Below are 21,486 nucleotides of genomic sequence, written 5' to 3'. Positions count from 1 at the left end.
TCGTCGCATCCCCACATGTTGGAGGTTGGTCTCCACTTCTCCGGCCAGTTGGATCCATCCGACCAACGTGTCGGGCCTCCCTTGACTGTAGCAGCGGTCAAGGATGTTCGGGTTCAGACCATTGATGAACGCGGTATATTTCATGACCTCGTTCCATCCCCTCGCTGCTGCGCAGTACCCCAGGAACTCGGTGGCATACTCGCGAGTGGAGCGGTTGCCTTGCTCTATGCGCTGAAGGGCGGCGACAGCCTTCTCCTCCCGTAGAGGATCGCCATACTGGCGGAGCATCGCGTGCAGGAACCCCGCCACGGTAGCTAGTTCGGGCTTTCTCCCCATGAAAAGCCCCACGTACCACTTGCGGGCCGCACCTCTCAGTCGGGACGCGATGTGGTACACTCGGCTGGCTTCGGTCGGGTAATCTGCACCCCAGTGGGTGAAGAACGTGTCACACTGTATGGTAAAATACTCCACGTCCTCCGGATTCCCATCGAAAGTAATCTTCAACTCCCTTCCTCGACCCTCGCCCCCCCCGGGGCTCGCGGCGCCCCCGGCGGCGGCGCTGGGCCCGGTAGAGCCGGCAGGATCGGGGCGGGTGGCGCCGGGGGCCCCGGAACGGGCAGAGCCGGTGGCGCCGGGGCAGCCGGGGCCAGCGGAGCTGGTGGTGCCGGGGCAGGCGGAGCCGGCGCCGCCGGGGCGGCCGGAGCCGGCGGGGCCGGGGCGGCCGGAACCTGCGGGGCTGGGGCCGGCAGAGCCGGCGGGGCTACGGGCGGTTGCCCCAGTGGTAGCCCTCAAATCGGGACTCCCAGGACCGCAGTTTGCAAAGTGCGGAGCTGGTCGTAAATCGCGCCCAGGTTCTGCTGCAACTCCTCGGCCATCGTCACGCGGGATCGATGCACGTCGTCGTGGATCTCCCGCACCCAGTCGAATAAGTCGTTGCGGAGGGTCCGGATCTGGTCGTCTCCCCCTCGGGGCTCCGGGCCCTCCGCCTGGTCGTCGTCGCCGTCTCCGGCTCCCCCTTCGCCCAACATGCTTCGGTACCGTTGCTCCGCGGCGTCGATTGCTGCCGTGGACTTCCGCGGGCTCCAGGTTCGTGGGGCGGGGAACGCGGCGTCGACCGAGAAAGGCGCTGGGACCTTAATTTTGCGCCGAACCCCCGTCACTTTTGGGTCGAGCGGCGGGTCCTCTGTTGGGGTGGTGGGCTCTCCGTCGTCTGGCACTTTTGCCGCCATCAGGCCAAGCCTCCAGTACAGATAAGCCACGAACAATGGGATCACTGTTATAATGTCAGAACTTAAGAACTTCAAACGGATCCCATACTTGGTTACAAAGTTAGGATTTTATTGAAGAGAACTAAGCACTGGAAAAGGCAAGATAACAGTGATGGCGAGAGCCAGCACCAGCACAATTTTATACACGTAAAGCAAACATCTCACAAAGCCACAATTCACACCGTTACAGGCACATCTGTCTTCTCACCATCACTATCAGTAGAGAGGATGCCTCCCTACTCCGAAGGCCATGCTGCTCGGCTTCAAAGGGTCCCAGTGTGAGAATGTGCAGAGACATAACATAACTCATTCTACAGCCCCAAATATTTTGGATACCAGTGGGGCAAGGTTAATTACTATTCAAGCACTTTGGGTCAAGCAAGGGTTACAACATGGAGTCAGTTTGGTTCAGTAACAAAGCAGCTCTAAGCCACAGTAAAAGTACAATACAGCATTGGTCACATTATAGGGAACCAGCAGTAAAGATACAAGTTCTGACAAGTACACAAAGTAGGGCTTTTAAATATCTAAATTGATGAGCTGGGGATGGGGGAATAGGGCCTATTTAACCTTTTTATTTCATGCTATTTTCTTGTAGAAAATTGCCAGCCTCTAGCTCCTTGCTTTTTGTTTCCTTAATACAAGGCACATGATCTTCTGTCTGCATTCTGAAGTGGTAAGAAGAGCGGCACCCCCGATGTCACCATTATTTCACATAGGGCTTTTTGTAGAAAAAGTCCAACAGGAATTCATTTGCATATTAGGCCACACCCTCTGGCACCAAGCCAGCCGGAACTGTGTTCTTGTGCATTCCTGCTCAAAAAAAGCCTGGGTAAGAACATAACACAAGAAGAGCAGTGCTCCATGAGACTGAGGGCCTATCTATTTTAGCTTGCTGTTTCCAGATAGTGATCAGCCAGCTACCTCTTGGAAGCTCATTAACAGAGCATGAACACAACAGTTTTCCCTTGTTGCTTTCATGTAGCAACCTGTGCAGTGCAGGGCCTCTGAGCATAAAGGTTTCTGTTACTCATCATAGTTAATAGCAGTTGATAATCATGAATTTTTCTAATCCCCTTTTAAAGCCATCTAATCCAATGGCAGTGACTTTCATCAATAATGTGAAGAAATACTCAAGAGGACTGTACCACGTTATTGTTCTGAAATATGTATCACTCCTGTTGTTTCAGTTGTACAGTGAATCTCCCATCATGATTAGTGCAGCTCCTTAAGGTAACTGTTTGAACAAATTTCCGCCTTGCTTGCAGAGTTAGTGTGAGAGTGGCCATGCAGTTGGCCGTGCAGTTGGTAACACATTGGGATTTTAGTCTTTACTTTACAAGAAGAAAGGTCCCACAAATGTAACTTTATACAAAAAAACTAACATGTATCAAAGTTCTGATTGCTTATTCCATTTGAATTCTGACACTGGACATTACTATTCCATCTTTTCACAAGCTAATCACTGTAGCAACAATCAGAACACATTCCATGCAGGGGTTTTGACTTTCCCTCACCATAAAATTTCAATTATTTCTGTGTTGCATGGAAATTCTGAGAAATTTCAACAGGAGTTTGCAGTGAAACATGCAGTAAAAGCCCTATATTAACCTGGGTATTCACAAACCCTAACACATCTTTTTATGGCCCATGATAACATTGAATTAATTAATTATTGAGTACAGCTGGGTCAAACTCTTGATTCATTTCATTCATGATTCTAAATCAATAATTTTGAATGTTTTTCAGCTCTACTAATCAACTAGTTGGTTGTTTCCATTGTTATTAATCAGAACAATATTCTGTTTTTCCAGAAGACAAAAGTAGTATTAATTTTCTTTTGCTGATTCTTTTAACAGACTCTGATGTCTGCATGATCCATCTCATACTACTCTGCTGCATGCAAATAAAAGGCTAAATTTCCATGCGTTACTGACTTCATAAGCCACTTCCACACTAACTCTGCAAGCAAGGTAGATTATGAATGAAGGAAAGCCATCTCCTTTCTGAAGAAATTTTTTTTTATATACGCCATAACTTGTAATCCTAAACAACGTTACATCCTTCTAAACCCATTGACTTTAATTGATTTAGAAGTGTGTAACTCTGCACTGGTAGTTTATTAACATTTTATCCAGTTAGAATTCAGCAAAGTATACATTCTTTTAACATATATGTGTTTTCAATATTCTGAAAAAATATTGCAACTAAGATTTTTTTTAGTATATGTACACTCACAAATATAAAGTATTAATGTGAAAATACACGTATCTTACACGTTTGCTCTTCAGAGCATGACTGACTGGGGCGCTTTGCACCATTTGCTGCCAGTGCTAAGCTCATGTTTGCTTCTGTATAAGTGAAACTTCTCTGTGATGCCTCGTAAAAGCTATATGGTTCTCCTTTCTAAACCAAATGATAGATATTTGTAGCAAGGAAATACATTTAATGGGTTTCTAATCTTTGTCTGGAAGGAAAGCTAAATATTCCTGATTTAAATTTTTGCAAATATAGATTGTTTAGGCAACAGAAAGTATAGGATGATTTGTTATTGATTTATTTTAGATGAAAAGCAACATTTCAATTATTATTCGGAAAGATGATTATTTAAAAATAAAAAAAGAATATATGAAACCAGAATAACTGTCTTTAAAATTGGCTGTGCCTCGGTCTAGCATTAAACCTTGTGGCTTGGACCCAGCAAATTATAAAACATGCAAGTGGAACAGGATTTTCTGCATTCCTTTGCTGCAGCAACTGCCTGAGATACCTGCTAGCTGCTCCAGAGGGCCAGAATACCCTTGGAAATGGTGTGAGATATAATAGGAGAGGCTTCATTAGGAGGATATGTCAATGGGAATCATACACATGCAGAGACCCATAGGTGGTTCCTATGTAGGAACAAGCTTGTGTGGTTTCCACATTGCCTGTACAGCTGTTGATAAAGCAAAGCAGAAATGGGGCTTTCACAAGGCAAATTTCCCTGTAGTTTCTCTGCCTCAGTATCTTAGTAGGGCAGGACTATCACATCTCCCCCGGGCCACAGGAGCTTTTGCCGGTTTTTAAAATCATATTGTTATGTTGATATACCTTGATAAAAAAAAATAGTGAAAGTAGTTCTGTGAATTCCTTGCTTTCACTTTCTGTTCCAGATATGTAAGGGGAAAGGTATGCGTCCACAATGGAAGGGCTAGTGACTTTTATAAAAAAAATGAAAACTGAGAAATCACAGAACCTGTTGCACATAATAGTGTATAAAGATATTACATTGATGATTTTTGAAAAAAGCAATGGTAGAGAGAGGAAAAGGTCAGTGGAGGGATAGGGTGAGGGGAAATGGCTGTCATGTAGGGTTGCCAAATCTAACTCACAAAATACCTGGGGACTTTGGAGGTGGGGGTGGGAGACTTTCCCATTCCTTAAAACAAACAAATAAAAATACAGCAGTGCAGTTTCCCTGAATACAGTTTTCATTTTCTCATCCCCCCCCCATCAGCTGGCTGCACTTCTTCTCTCTCTCTCCCCCTCTCCCTCCCTCTCTCTCCCTCCCTCCCTCTCTCTCACACACACACAAAGCAGCCCAAAACAAACACAGACTGGAAGCACACACTTCGTGCCCTCATTGAGGCAATTTACTCACCATGTGAGTTGTTTGAATGCTGTATACTCAACCAAGTTCTTCAGACAAACACAGGGAAACAAGAGGTTCTCTCTATTTTACTGTGCAAATGACTTCTGAAGGGACTATAAAACAAACAGAGGGCCTGAGCTGCTTCCCTTCCCTTTCTCACAACAGCCATATTGTTCTGCAGGCTTGCCCCACCCCCATTCAGCCTGGCTTCAAAGATTTGAGAAAATTTGGAGAAAAGCTGCAAGGTACACAAATGTACTGCAATGCTGTGGGGAAGAGGAAAGAATCCAATTTCCCAATAGTACTGAACCCAGGGCAGATAACCCATGTAAAAATTGCTATATGTGGCAATACCCGCCCATTCTTGGCAAGGAAATTTTAAATCCAGGCTGGTTATATTATGTTCAACACCAAATATTCATAGGTAAATTTATATTATGACTTACTTTAGTCATCTGTTTGTAAGGTGAACATGCCTCCAAACATTTGTCATTTTATTTTTGGGGTTTTGTGTTGTAAATGATATTGAAACAGATTGACACATAGTGGACCCATTAACAGTAGTATTGTTCCCATACATCTTACAGGGGTGTGACTGAAAAATTTACTTTATAGAAAGGAACAAGAAGTTTTTCCTCTTTTCATCAAGTGTCTAACGCTGCTGTAACATAGAGGCACTAGGCCAAGTCCAGCGACCATTGTAGTCTTCCATCCTGGAGAAGAAATCAATGTGTCCTTTCATCCCCCTTCTTGTGCCAATCCCCATTCCTGATGCTGGCACCAGAATAAAGTAACCAATATGAGGCGGAGTGTAGTTTGCTGATATAGATGCTGAAAAGTATAAAACTAATGGCCACAGGCCTCTAACAAAGAGACAACAAAGAAACATTCACAGTGAACACAAATGAAGGCAACAACAATTATACAAATATTGAATGTTGCTTTCTCTTCCTCAGCTCCAGAGCTGTGTTCCCACAGACAGAGAAGTCAAAAATATAATCATTATGTTTTATGCTAAATGCACTGCTCCCTGTGTGGATAAAGAAAGCAACACGATGGGGCCAGCAGTACAGTGGGTAGGGTTCTTTACATACTTAGGGGAGAGTGTAGGAACACAAAAAACTGTCTACATAGTAATCTGAATGAAAAAAAAAACCACACAGAGAAATCATTCTGATGATAATTAAATATGCTCTAGGAACATGGAATGCTGAGAGCAATTGTGGGTCAGTTAAAGGGAGAAAAAAGTGGGGAGGGAAAATTAATCTGCTCAAGCTCCTGAGATAGTTTAATTGAGTGTCCTCTTTTTCATTTATTTGAAAGAAAGACTTGGTCTCCTTTTCAGAGACACCATAGCTTCCTTTTTCTGTAGCAAATCTTCATTTATCCACCATCTTAGAGTCTTTTTCCATGGGTTTTGTAGACTACATTAATGGATTGTGATCTGCCCCCACTTTGGGAAGAATTTCTATTTTTATCATTAAAAGTCCAAGATATTTTGTACTCCATAACATATCAATTCTTGAGAAAGAATTATGCCTTGCTGAAAAGAAAGTATAATCACATTCTTTAGGGTGAAATTCCCTCCATATATCTTCCAGATTTTCTTGTTTTACTAACTCAAAAAATGACTTTGGTAATTTTCCTTCATTATTTTTTTTCCCAGATCTATCCAGAATATTTTTGACTATTCCATTAAAATTCCCCATTAGCATGATTTGCTCATATGTCACTTGGTCTAATTGTTGCATAATGTCCTTAAAGGAAGAGTCTTTTGCTCCATTTGGGGCATACAATCCCAATAACAAAGTTCTTTTGTAGTTCAACATCACTTCCACCGCAATATATCTACCATCGTCATCCTTGAAAATCAATTTTGGGCTCAATTCTTGTTTAACATAGAAAACAACTCCCCTTTTTTTCTCCTTAGCCAATGAACAGAATTCCACACCCAATTGTTTATTCCATAAAAATTTATAATCCATTTTTTTAACGTGTACCTCTTGTAGGCAAATTATATTACATTTTTGTTTCCCAATCCAACAAAACGTTGCCTTTCTTTTTTGTGGTGAATTAAGTCCATTTACATTTCAAGATATTAATTTGTAATCCATCATGATTTTCTATTTTTAGTCTGTACCCCAAACTCCTTATGTTCATCCAAGAACTTCGTCATTTCCTGGGTGCTTGTAATTGTAAATCTCTTCCCTTTATGCTCAAAACTTAAACCCTCTGGAAGTATCCATCTGTATCTCATTTCATTTTCTCTCAACTTTTCAGTCAATTTTTTGTATAATCTCCTGTCATTTATAACTTTCCTTGGCAATTCTTTCATAATTCTTACACTACTACCATCCACCTCCAATGTATTTTCAACTTGTTTGCTTAGAATCTTTCCCACCATGTCTTTTGTCACAAATCTTACAACCACATCTCTTGGTAGTTTGTTTTTTCTGGCATACTCTGAATTAACCCTGTAAATATAGTCATAAAAATAACTAGTTTTATCAGGGTCATCCCCCAAAAACTCAGCAATGATTTTTTTTATTATGTATGTTGTTAAATCAGTCTCAATAGATTCAGGCACCCCTCTCAGACGAATCTGATTTTCCATTAGTTTACAGTCTTGTAGCACTGCTTTCTCCTGCATATAGTAGAATCCACTGTGTCAATTCTTAAGTCTTGGTCTTTCACCTTCTCTTCAACCTCCTGCACGTTCTTTAATGCTGCTTGGGAGTCTTTTCTGAGATCTTCAATGTCTTTTTTTAATTCTTTCTTACTCTCTGATATTGAATCCTTTATAACTTTTACCAGTCTTGCCTCCACGGCCTCTATTGCCTCCTGCCATTTAGACATTTTTGCTTCTTCAAGTGTCCTAGCCCTTGTACGAAACTGCTTTGCTCCTGCCTTATTCACAGACATCACTGTCTGCCCATTGCTGAAATAGGCTCAGAAGTTGACCTCATCAAATTAATTTTAAATATCACAGTCTTATAGATTAAGGCATGCTCTTTTAGATGAGCCTAAAATCGCCATTCTCAGAGTCTCCTAAGTCGAGATATTAATTTTTTTAAAGTTTTATTTTCTTCAAAATGGCATCTGTGGCTTTTCTGTTCCTTTTAAAAAAAATTTCCTTTTTCTCCTTAAGTGCTCCAAAATTGAATCAAAACATATAGTCCAATAGATCTCACCTTTTAATGATGATATCTGCTGGCTCCACTATTTTTTAAAGTTCCGTTTACTTTTTTGAATTTTTAAAATTTTTGACCTTCTTTTAATGGCCGCCAGTGCTTCTCTATGATTTATAGTCCCAGAGAGGGCTAGGAGGCTTGCCATTTTTCCTTCTCTTAATGGCCACTTCCTTCCTTTCTTCCCATGAAGTCTCGTTCTTGATGGTTAAGAAGTCTCGCGTTAGTTCTGTAACGTCATTTCCTGTGACATCCCACAAGTCAGCAGATCTGTTTTCGGAGGGGGTTGTCGAGCCCGACCACAGGTATGCAAAACAACAGTTGTTTTCCTTCTTTTAACCTTATTTCTCCAAGTTCATTAGTCCAAAATTTATCCCCTCCTTTATCTTCCTTACTTTAACATAACATAGTTGGATCCAGACGTTTATCTTTATTTCAAATAAGTCTTATTTTAGTCCCGGAGTGATAGATAAAGATCTTTAACCTTTAAAATTGTGATCCTTTTAAACACCGTTCTCTTCAAAAGTAGATGTTATTTAGTTCCAAAGAAGCTTTGAATCCTGGTGAATTTAAGTCAATTTAATGACCTCAGAGGTCCTCTGTAGACGTTGGAATGCAATCCTTCTCCGACAACCCTTCAAAGCCAAAAAGGAACCCCACTGGAATTCCTCCTCAGCCAAAGTAAATCCCCTCAGAATTTAACAAGCATGCCTTGGGCTTCTCCCTGCCTGGGAGAAGAAGGCAGCAGGCGTTAGGATCACCTTCTCTGCCCAGAACAGAGGCTCTGGTCTGCTCCTCTAGTGAGAAGCACCTCAGTCCTCCAGGACTCAAAACTGGAAGTCCGCAAATAACAACTCTTGAGCCAGATCCAAGTGGGCAGCCGTGTTGGTCTGAAACAGTTGAACAAAGCAGGAGTCAAGTTAGCACCTTTAAGACCAATGAAGTTTTATTCAGAATGTAAGCTTTCGTATGCTAAAAACACACTTCTTCAGATGAGGGGATCAGGTATTGTGGGCTGAAATACATGCAGTTTGTTGATTAAGAGGGCAAACTGGCTGAGATCACATGGTGGCAGTATGGCAATTTAGAAGGCCATTTGGTCTGGATAGCCATAAAAGGTAATAAAAGTTTCCTGCCAATTGGTGTTTCTGCAAGTCTAGGTAAATCACAAAAGGACATGTATTTCCTAGTTGTAGTCCACCTAATTTACTTCTCAACATCAATCTATACATTATAAATATCATTCTAGTTTGCCATTAGAAAAAAATAATACATAAAATGAAAAGGGTACTCCTCAGAACCCTCTCTTTCCCTTCAGAATTCTCCTATAGCTCCAGCTCTGGGACAAAATATGTCCCCCACAAACTTCAATAGAGGGTGAAACCCACCTATATAACCTAGAAATGTTAATATTGGGTGAGCTGCAACAAATGTAACACATCACTAAAAAGTCATTTCACATTCTACAGGTTCGATAAACGAGAACACAGGAAATAAATACCTTGTTAATATTGGGTGAGCTGCAACAAATGTAGCACATCACTAAAAAGTCACTTCACATTCTACAGGTTCGATAAACGAGAACACAGGAAATAAATACCACACTTAATATTATAATGTTAAAAATTTCCCAGCAAAAACTTGAAAAATTACAAAGAGGCAAAAACACAACACACACAGTGACAACACCTTCTCAAAATGCTGTATGTTGATCTGACTAGAACTCTGGTGGTGTATTTACTAAAAATTCCAGTAGTTTCAACTAGACTTCAGCACTATGCAGAGGCAGAAACTTGGAGTGCCATTTGCCAGCATCTAGATTATGACCTGGTCAACTGTGAATAAGTGAACAACACAATCAAAGGGGCCTACATCCAGTAACCCCCGGCTGTCTCCTGCCTCTTAGCACCCCCTAGGTAATTCCACTTCCCCCCAGGAATTAATACTACCCATGTTGGGAACAACTGATGTAGAAGGTTAAAATTCATCACCAGCACTTTGGATTGGACCCAGAAACATATGAAGTTCATATAATACTGATTTACATTAGTATCCAGCCTTCTTTCCTGCAATAGGTCCACACTAGCTGCTCTATCTAGAATTGTGATTATTTTTTTCTCTTAATTTTAGCAGAGATTTCAGAGTACACAGAGAGAGAACAATGGTTTTGTCTGGCTACAAAACACTTAATTCACACTCCCCTGCCCCCAGTTTCTGGCAGAACAAGACCTATAATTAATTATTGGTTCATAAGTGCCACAGTAGATCAGGCCAGACAGATCAAGAAGTAACCCTGGGCTGAAAATAAAGGAACAAAATAAAATTTCAGGAAGAAGCAGAATCTTTACTGAAAGAAAATTTCGTCAGACAAGATATGTAGTAGTAGAATGCCTGTGGGAACATTTTAATGTGAAGCATTGTATTGTACTAAGAGCTGTATAGAACCACCATTTTAATTCTGCCTGCACCTGAATGTAGAAGAGATTCTTTAGCAGTGCAAAAAACTTACCATTCATAATTATTCCTGGTCCTGTCAGATCACAGTACAGAGATAAATGTTCATAAAGATTTTCCAACATCCCCACAGGTTCACAATCCTAGGGCGTTTTCGCACTGACCTTAATCGGCAGCGACGTCCCTCTCACCGCGCAGGATCTGCGCGGATTTCGCACCAATTGCTGTGGAGCACCCGGAAGAGCCGCAAAGTCCCGCGGCTTTTGCGGCGCAAATGGAAACTGGTTTTTGGCGGTTTCCATTTGCGCCGCAAAAGCCGCGGGACTTTGCGGCTCTTCCGGGTGCTCCGCAGCAATTGGTGCAAAATCTGCGCAGATCCTGCGCGGTGAAGAGGGACGTCGCTGCCGATTAAGGTCAGTGCGAAAACGCCCCTAATTTGTTTTTGGGTTTCAAATAAATGCTTAGGAACAAAATTAATTAATGCCCAATCAGCTGTAGTCCTGGGTTTTTAATATGTTCCACCAGAACTTAATAAGTGCAAGTACTCACAATTGTACTGCTTTATTATTTTCTATATTTATAACATAGATTTGTATGCCACCTTTCTCTGAATTCACAGAGCTCAGTGCAGTTAACAATATAAATTGTACTATTTCTGGACTCTGGTTATGGGTTTTAACAATATATGTAACAGCAGGAGTTAGGAATTTTGTGTAAGAGGTGATGCATTTGTTGCTGTTTTGTTTGTATTTTTAAGCTGGTCGGATGACCGTGAATAAAGAACTAACTAACTAACTTGTACTATTTCAAATCCAATTTAAATAGCTAAAAATAACATCAGATGGCATTGAAGTGGTCATACAATAGGCATTACCCTCTCACAATAAGCGGAATGGAGGGAGGGAAGGGAGTGCCAGATAAAGTGGTACCCATTGCTGTCCTGATGGAACATCTCTGCCTTGCATGCCCTGTGGAACTGCATAAGGTCCTGCAGGGTGTGGATGTTGTTCATCAGAGAGTTCCACCAGGTAGAAACCAGGACTGAGAAGGCCATGGCTTTGGTTGAGGATAGCTGGACATCTTTAGGTTAGGGATCACCAGTAGGTTGTTCTCAGCAGTGTGTAAAGCTCTTTGGGAAACATACCAGAAGAGGCTGTCCCGCAGATACATAGATCCAAGACTGCACATGGCCTTAAAAGTTAGCACCAAAACCTTCAACCTGATGCATTACTCCACTGGGAGCCAGTGCAGCTAGCGCAGCACTGATTGGATATGTGTGGTCCTTGGTGTTCCTGTCAGGATCCATGCCACCACATCCTGGACCAGTTGAAGTTTCCAGATCAGTCTCAAGGGCAAGTCAGTATAAAGTGAGTCACAGTAATTCAGTTTGGATGTAACCAATGTGTGGGTTACTGTAGTTAGGTCAGGGAGAGAATGGAAAGGGACATGTTGCCTTGCTTGGCATAGTTGGTAAAATGCAGCTTGGCAATGTTCATGATCAGGGTCTCTGTAGATAAGGAAGAATCCAAGAACACACTCAAACTCTTGATGGCTTGTGCCAGTTTTACCTGAATACCACCCATCCAGCCACAGAACCTCTGTTTATTACTTTCTGCCATTCATTTGCTGTGAATTCTCAGTCCTCTGCATGTTAGTTGCTCTTCAAGTTGTATATTCCATGTATACACCCATTCTTGCATGAGTTTGATTTTCTACAGGGTTTGCCCAAATGGACCATTCCTGTGAGGCAGTTGTAGCGATGTCTCCACTGGTCCTAAGATTTTTTTTTACTACCAGATTTGCCTTGACTCTGCTAAATCCAGGATATAGAAGGAGGCAAGGAAAATAACTACTAAAATGTAGCCATCTGCCCCTTAACATTTTCTTACCCTAGTCTCAAGTGCTTGCTGATATAGAAAGTCAATTCATGCAATCTTTTAGGTGTGACAGAAGCAGATTAATTATTGCTATAATAACCACACTAGCTGGTGAGTGTCTGATGAATAAATTAAAGATTCAATTCTGCCCCAATATCTTGGAAAATGAAAGTAATATTACTTTTCTTATAATTAGTCTTCTTGCTTATAGAAGACAGTTTGACAGAAGTTGCAAAAACTGACATGAAAATATATGGAGTATTATTTAATCACTGTCAACTTGTTTTTAGTTTGTTAAAGTCCGTCTAAATGTCTGATTTTAGCTAATGGAGGATCAGGTCCTTGGAGTTGAATTGTCTTCTGGTTTAGACAGAGAACCAGCTGCTCAAGGCGATATTTAAGTGTGTAAACTTTTAAGTTAATTTCCTTCATGAGGTTACTGCTATCTAAGCAACAGTAAGTACCCATAACCTACTTTAATGCAGTGTGTAATAGGATTTTGATCAAGGAAGGCAGTGGGCTAAAGTATATACTTTTCTGGGGAAGAAATTACTATGAATTGTGAAAGCCTGCTATGTTTGTAAAAATATGCATTTTGAGTTGTGTAAATGTTGCTTTTGATACTATGGTATTGTAGAATACAAAGGGATAATTATTAAGAATCCATATAGAATTATATAATTTATGAGTTGTGTAATGGTATATGTGAGAACTGTTTCTTCCACGCAACTCAATATGGTAAAAGATTTTTTTTTTCATTCCATAGCATATCTTCTTCTATGGTCAGGAACATCACCAAAACATTAGGGTTGAAATAAAAATGAACTTGATCAGGGATCTCCAACTTTTTCAAACCTGTGGGCACATTTGGAATTGTGACACATGGTGGTGGGCACATCTACAAAATAGCTACCACAGGAGATGGAGCCAACCACAAAATGCAGGGAGTGAGGTTATACATAACTCTTCAACATTTTAAGCAGAACCTCCATAATGCAGTGAAGATCATTGTCCTGTAGTGGCAGGTGTTGTTCATGCAACTTTTTGAAAAACTACACAGCCAATCATTTCTCCAATGGCCTATCTGAAGCCCTGCCGGGCTCCTTCCACTTTTCCTAAAAACACTTGGCAGATACCAGGAAGGGTGTGAGCAGCTACCATGTCACCTATGGGTACTGCATTGAGGACCCCTGCTCTTGATGATATTTCCTATCACTCAGGTCAGGAGGAGAAGAATAGTTTTTGTGGATATGGCAGCCTTAACTGCATGTTCTAAAAGGATCACCAGAGGTAATCCAAAACCCCTGTAAAAACAGATTATCCCTATGGATTCCAACTTCAGACTCAAAGTAGAAAGAAGAGAACTTATTCACACTATTATCATAGACCTTTTCACAAGTTACAGAAAACGTGTACAATCTGTGTATATACACTTGATTTTTCTTTATGCATTGAGTAATTCTTGTGTTACATTCAGTGCATGTACAACTGAACTAGTGATTTAAACTACACACTTACCTAGGTCCTGGTTCCCAGTTGCAATTCTACACTGAATACATATTGGCTCTTTCTTGAAAAGAAGGGATGTACAGATGTACATGTAGGATTTATGTGAATAGGGCTCAGGATTCTGCGTAATCTCACTATGAAACGGAAGAAGTAAAAATTTCCCTAGCAACTACTTGTCCTTCCTTATCAAAACCACTTTACACACTAGACTTGTGAGAATAAAATACACTTGCCAACTTTTTAATGACCCAGTTTTACTAGACACCAATGTATCACAAAAATTGAGCTGACAACACTCAGATAAAACATCCCTTCCAGTGCAGTAACTTCTCTCCTTTATTTCAGTTCTTATAGTATCACTAGAGATAACCTACTTCGTGTCTGGACTGCTTTTTGTTTTGGTTGTGGAAGAATGGGTTTGGGACTATGCTATCACTGTTACAGCTATTCACATCGCCATCACGACAGCTGGTATGTACACAATGTAGTAAATATATTTATAGCAAAAGAAGATTTGTTGCTTTAGGTGGCAACTAGACCTCTTTTTTAAAAAGAATATAATTGGATTTATCAGGGCCACTAGTTGGACTACGCTACTTTGGTGGCCAACTATTTTACTGTATTTTTTTTTCCTTTGAACTACAGCACTAAGCAAGGAAAGCTTTTCCCATAACTTTATTTCCATGCCATTTCCATGACAGGAAAAAGACCTTTTATTTTATTTAAGCATGTCTATCCTGCTTTTCTCCTACAGTGAGGACTCACAGGCTTACAAAGGGGAAAAATGCAATTTAAACTTACATATATATTTATGTAAACATTCACAAACAAGACACACAAACAAGACAATACAATCCAACATCCTGAACTGGTGTTGGTTCTTCTAACTCAGCTGACTTAGGGCCACGTTGCAAACCATATTTCATCATTCATACCATATTCCTATTAAAGGCACAGGAAGATGAATAGTAATAAAAGTTGGTCAGTCTAGTGGACTATTCCCAAGCCAACAAGAAAACCGTACTAACTCCACTAACCATTCAACTGTGATGGATGATGAAAACAGCTCTTGTCATACCCAAGTACTCTGGCCTATGGTTCTCATGTGACACAGCAAGTGTCCTACTGACTCCAGCAGGTGGTATGGAAAGATGGGATATGGATCTGGAGAGCAGCAACATGGAAGAATTATATGTTGCATGCTCCTTCCACTGTGGGTAAAGAAGAGGCTGGAAGGCTCTCTAGACTGTGCTGTGGCAATCCTATGACTGTGTGGTTTTGCGTACTCACTTTTTTGAACAGAGAGTTTGTTCATTCATTCAGAGAGTTTACAATCTGATTCTCAAAGCTTTCAGATCAGGCACTACCCTAAAGAACAAATGGTTTGAAGTACATGCCACCTACCGAGCCATATACTGCTAATATATGCATGGTTTAGTGTTATAATAATAATAATAATAATAATAATAATAAGCTTTTATTTATATCCCGCCCTTCCCGCCGGAGCAGGCTCAGGGCGGCTAACATGACATGGTATACCATGATTTATAAAACAATTTTAAAATACAATTAATACATACAGTTAAAACAGTTACATTAAATTACAGCTAAAATTAAGTTAAGGTGCTATATTCAGTTGACGTATTTCGATGGCGAGATATCGCTTTCAGGGTTCCTCATATGCTTGCAGAAAGAGAGTGGTTTTGCAAGCCCTGCGGAATTGATTAAAGTCCCGCAGGGCTCACACTTCCTCCGGCAATTGGTTCCACCAGTGGGGGGCCATTACAGAAAAGGCCCCCCACTTATAGTTAGTACATGTTAAATTTTGGGTGAAATGAATATTTCTATATGCAATCGTAATGTGTAATCTTCCTGACCCCTTTAAACCTCAAACATTTTCAGCCATGAGGTTTACATTGCATTTGAGCCTCTCACTAAAGTGAAAGAAAGGTATTTGTCATGAGAATAAGCATTCTGTCTAAAGTTAGATTTTATACTCTCCCAGAAACTGACTGAAATGAACAAAACAAACCATTCTAAGCCTCCGCATGTGTGAGTTGTAGTTTAAATGTTAAAACACAAGTTACATTCCAAATGGAGGGGCAGAATTATGCTTGTTCTGTTGGATAAATTCGAGTGCCTTATCTTCCTGTTCTCTATTTTTCTTAAAAAGAGCTTCATCTGCAGTTTTTGTCTGGAACAGCTGCTAATCCATCCATGTTGGTTAGAGCACTATCCTAGGGATATATGGGAGATATTTAACTATATTTCTGCTACCTCATATCTTACATTCTCAGGGTCTATTTGAAAATATTAGCACCCACACTGCTGTATCTATTATGAACAATATTTATTCTAAAAACGGGGTTTTAAAATTATTTTTGGTGAATGTTTGTGTGTTCTGGGATGCATGCCTGGAAGTCGTGGCTGACTTCTGGTGACCCCTAGTGGGGCTTCGACATTTTAGAGAGGTTGCTGCAGAGATCAGTTCCCTTGGAGAAAATGTTGGCTTTGGAGGGGGGACTCTATGTTATTATACTCCATTGAGATCCCTTTTCTTCCCAGACTCCATCCCAACCTGAATTTGGCACCCTTCCCACTTCCCCTGTGCCAATTTCCTTCCCTCAGACTGCAAAGCCCACATCTGCATTTTGTTTTTTAGAAAAGAAATTGGAAGATGAGGGACTGATTCAGTGTACAGCATGTGTATCAGGTAGCATCAGGTAGATTCAAGGTTAAAATAGAGAGAATTTGAGTGTACATAGAGCTCCCCTACAGGTGAGGATGGATATTTTACATTTTTATGTCAGAGTATTCACTGACACTGAACTATATGTAACACAAAGATTTGCCCTAATATAAGAAAAAGGGTAGAAAACAAATTCCAGTTAAGTTTTTTGCTGTTAGCAAGCCCCACAATCACCCTGTACACATTCAGTACATTGCGCATTTTCTACATATTTCTGCATATGCACAAATTATTTGTTCATATGAGCAATGTTCCCTATATTTTTTCCTACTGAGCAGAGCAATTAACATCCTAATCAGAATATAACTGCTGTGATCGTAAAATGGGCAATGGGCAGATTGCTGCTGATCAGGGCTTCTGTATTTTGTTTTTTTTGGGGGGGGGGGAGGTGCTAGTGTTGCCAAATCCAGGCTGGGAAACTTCTGGAAATTTGGGGATGGAGTCTGGGGAGGACAGGGACTTCAGTGGGAGTACAATGCCATCCTCCAAAGCAACCATTTGTTCCAAGGGGGATGATCTCGGTAGTCTGCAGATAAGCAGTAATTCTAGAGAATCTCCAGGTCCTACCTCGAGATTGGCATCCCTGAAAAGTATTTTGCACACAGAGACTGACAGGTAGAAGCACTTTTTCTTTTATTTGCATCAGTATGCACCTATCCTGGCATCAGACTTCAAGTTACTTCTAAGGAATATTATGATGCTCATGAAGAAAAGGAATATCTCTGCACGTCTGGCCATCCAGGGCTCTGGAATGAAGCCACTTATACCTTAATGCTCAAGCACGAACCCTAAGCAGCTATGAAACATTCACTGTGTTGGCGGAGGAACACAAGTGTTACACTGCCCTGAGCCAACAGGAGTCACAGACCAATTGCTCAAATGGTTGCACTGCAGTGAAGAGTGCTTGAGCCCTTCTCTTCCAGAGAGGAAAGGAAGAGATTAAGGGACCCAGCAAAAGGAGCAATGTATACCTGTGCAGTCTTGCATACAAAGATACTTCATCTGGCCAGCAGTACCTGTGAGCTGCAGGCTCTCCTTCCACACATAAATGTTTTACCAATTGCTAGCATTCAACAATGCTTGTGGAAAAGCTGGAACTGTTGTTGTAAAAGCTAGAAACAGATTGACAGTTTGATTCCACCCACCCACCCATCCATCCATCCATTTGAATCCTGCTCTCCTTAACTATTATGAGGCTCAGAGTAGGATACAACATGTAGTAAACAAAATTATAATATGATTTAAAAGATACCTGTTAAAAACAATACCAGACATGTACAATCAATCAGATGGCACACAACAGTACTATAACACTGTCCCAGGGAGATAGAAAGGGGAAGGAAGAGGCAGGAAGAGTTGTAAAAGGAAGGGGAGTAGGAGAACTGAATCCAGTCCTTGTTACCCCCATCAAAACTGTCAAGTTATCTGGATTTTAGCTTTTAAAATCCAGCATCAGAAAGGAGTAGGGACAAGCATGAGAGGGATGGAGAAAAGAATGACAGCAACACACTGGACCTGGGGGAAACCAAGCCACAGCTTTACTGGTTATGTGTTCCTTAGGTCTTGGTGCAGTATAGGCTGGAGACAATGGGTGCAGTTGATATCCTGACTGCTGACAGCAACAGCCCTCCCACACAGCTGTTAGAGGTAACCAAAGAGACAATGGGTACTGCAACCTCTCCCACACCCATTTGCTTGTTGGGGTAACCAAGGAAAGGGAGTTAGTCTTAGGGCTGGAAGTAGTGGAAACCATTGTTCCAATTTGCCACCAGCCTCTTGAGGACATGGTCAGGATGCCAGGCCACAGTTTGGATGTTGTGTCCCTTGTCCCTGGGGCCCTGCATGCCCAACCTGCTTCTGGCCACCTTCTTTTTAAACATGCAATGTGGACCGAATTGGAGCCTGATCCTAAGTCTGTTGTCCCAACCTCAGCCTACTGTATAGCTGGCAAAATGGGGGCAGCCTGCATAAAGCAGCATGTTAGCTGGCAAGCTGAGTCAGTGTTGCACACAATTGCCCAGACTCCCCTATTCTACCCTCCTGACACAGTAGTTTCTTCATCTCAAGACTGTGAGCTGGACTTGCACACATGGCACCTAAGGTACACCTGTTACAAATATACTCCAAGCAGTTACAAATATACTCATAGAAGTCTGCGTAGAGCTCAGGCTGGATCAGGGAATAAATATTCCCCCCCCCCCCCGGATTATATTTTTATTATATATCTGCAAAACAATTAAGACTACAACAGGTAAGTGCATTTTAAGACTTCCTGGTCACCCGCATTACAAACACTGACCATCTTCCAGAGACAAAAGACTATCTGCTCTTTTATTTTGAATGCTTAGTTTAATATAGTAGATTTTTTTTTCCATTTTGCCATTTATCCCAAGGTTAACTCTTTCTTTTTGTAGTGAGGTCTGAATTCCCTATGGCGTTGCACTGGTGGGCTGCTTTAGGTATGGTATAAATATATGTTTATGTTTCAAAATAGAATAGCTGTAATAGCAGGAGTTATTAAACAGCACTCTGTCTCAAAGCATTTTAAAAATAAGAATACTGGGGCAAGTCAAGTGCTAAGATCTACCACATCATTTCATATTATCATGAGCGTGGTTGTTGACTTAAAAGTCACACAAATCTATGGGCTCAATAGCCCAAACATATGCACTCCAAAGCTCTTCAATTTCAGTAGAGCTTCTGAATAAATATGCTTACAATTACCCCTGCACAATCCACCATGCAATTCACCTGCAGAAGGCCCATTGAAATTAGAGGGATGGAAGAGTACTAGCACAGCTCTGGTGAGGTTCCATTACATCAGGGCTTGCACAGGTGAATTCCTGAGGGCAACCTGCTGAACTAAAAGACCAGAACAACTGTTTGAATGGAACTGGATAGTACCCTTGCAGAAGCATGGGTCAGTGAAATAAATGGGACTTTGGAGTAGGATTGCAGCAATAGCCTTTATTCAGTTTGATTTGTGCTTTTTAAAGTCTAAAACATTCCACAAGGAACCACAGGATACATGTTTAAATCTTGTTATTGGCTCAATCTTGTGGTTTGGATAGGAGAAAACAATTGTGCTATAATCAAGGATAATCTGGGAAAGATCCTGTCATATTTCTGCTGAAATGAAAGACATCCATACTCGAAATTCAGTTGAACAGATAGTATATAATGGCAGCAAACAGATTTTCAATTCTTGTACTTGAAAACTTTCTCTTTTTTTCTAATACCTTCTGTGAACTTCAGCTTCTCTTTGGCATACAACTCATAAGAACATAAGAGAAGCCATGTTAGATCAGGCCAATGGCTCATCCAGTCCAACACTCTGTGTCACACAGTGGCCAAATATATATATATATATATATATATATATATATATATATATATATATATATATATATATATATATATATATATATATATATATATATATATATATATATATATATATATATATATATAATTATATATACATATATATACACACACACACATACACACTGTGGCTAATAGCCACTGATGGACCTCTGCTCCATATTTTTATCTAACCCTTTCTTGTAGGTGGCTATGCTTGTGGCCGCCACCACCTCCTGTGGCAGTGAATTCCACATGTTAATCACCCTTTGGGTGAAGAAGTACTTCCTTTTATCCGTTTGGGAGTTGAGCCAAGAGACTTTGGGGTGGAGCCAGGAGACTTTGAGGGGTGGAGCTAGGAGCAAGAGTGTGACAAGAACAATTGAACTCCAAAGGGAGTTCTGGCAATCACATTAAAGGGACTGCACACTTTTTAAATTCCTTCCCTCCATTTGGAAATAATGAAGAATAGGGGCACCTTCTTTGGGGTGCATAGAATCGGACCCCCTGGTCCAATATATACGCTGCTAAAGTTACAATAGCTTTGCTTTGGAAAGACAAACAAAGACCCACAATTGAACTCTGGCACAAACAAATATGGAAACTATACATTATGAGTAAAATAACTGTAAATATAACATCTTTAAGTAACATCTCAAACTACATATTTTGAAGCTGCATGGTTTCCAATACTAGAGTATTTAATCTCACAAGGAGAAATTCCAAATATCGTTAATAAATGACATTTCTATTGACTAGTTAGGTATATTGTTGAAAAGACTGATGTATGCCATATGTAGTACATATTATTTAAAGACAGGACGATGTTGTTGTTCCATCTTATTTGTATATATGCTGTGAACTGTCACACTGAGATTATGGATAGATTTTTGCAAATGCTCTGTACGTAAGACTTACATGTGGAATGTTTGGGTGTTGTTATTTGTCCCCACCTTGAAGGCCCTGAATTGGGTGGCAGGGCAGGATAGCAATGTTTTAAATGAAACAAACAAACAAATAACTATTATACCAGGTTGTATTGCACTTGATGGTACTGGTTCAGTATATCCTATTCTTATATTTGGGAAGACTCAGCTACAGAATAACTGACAATGGAATAACTGACAAGAAGATAAGATATCTTACTCTAATATCATCCTTAGACATAAAGGGGGGGCATTTATAAAATAGGAGAAGGTAAAATTGGAAGTCTAATATATTTCTTGGACTATACAGAAAAAATTTGGTTTAAATCCTTGCTAGCAGTTCTTTAATACTGACATAGAATGTTCTTGTACATCCTTTTAGGTTCTGGCCTAATTTCAATGATTTGTGTTGGACAAAGCTTGGCATACTACCTGTTCAAAGACAATTTTATTTACCCAGTTCTGGATTATTTCTGAAGTATCTCCATTATGTCTTCCCTGGTTCTATATTTATATTTGAA

At 40.7% G+C, this 21,486-nt stretch overlaps 1 protein-coding gene across 2 annotated transcripts in view; it reads left to right on the top strand.

Moving 5' to 3' along the window:
- TMEM244 (transmembrane protein 244) overlaps window positions 1-21,486 on the top strand; it is a 37,373-nt gene extending 15,887 nt beyond the window's left edge. Inside the window, exons 4-6 of one of the 2 annotated variants that reach the window (XM_060258722.1) lie at window positions 14,273-14,398; window positions 19,091-19,135; window positions 21,348-21,486. In XM_060258722.1, coding sequence (XP_060114705.1) covers window positions 14,273-14,398; window positions 19,091-19,135; window positions 21,348-21,442 — 266 coding nt within the window. In that variant the 3' untranslated portion in view covers window positions 21,443-21,486. The remainder of the gene's footprint in view (window positions 1-14,272; window positions 14,399-19,090; window positions 19,136-21,347) is intronic. The other variant, XM_060258731.1, reaches the window with a different exon arrangement.

The sequence above is a fragment of the Heteronotia binoei genome, chromosome 1 (assembly GCF_032191835.1).
Source record: "Heteronotia binoei isolate CCM8104 ecotype False Entrance Well chromosome 1, APGP_CSIRO_Hbin_v1, whole genome shotgun sequence".
Classification (NCBI taxonomy): Eukaryota; Metazoa; Chordata; class Lepidosauria; order Squamata; family Gekkonidae; genus Heteronotia; species Heteronotia binoei.
The sequence above is the reverse complement of the archived record's forward strand: the minus strand, read 5'-3'. Positions and strand labels throughout refer to the sequence as shown.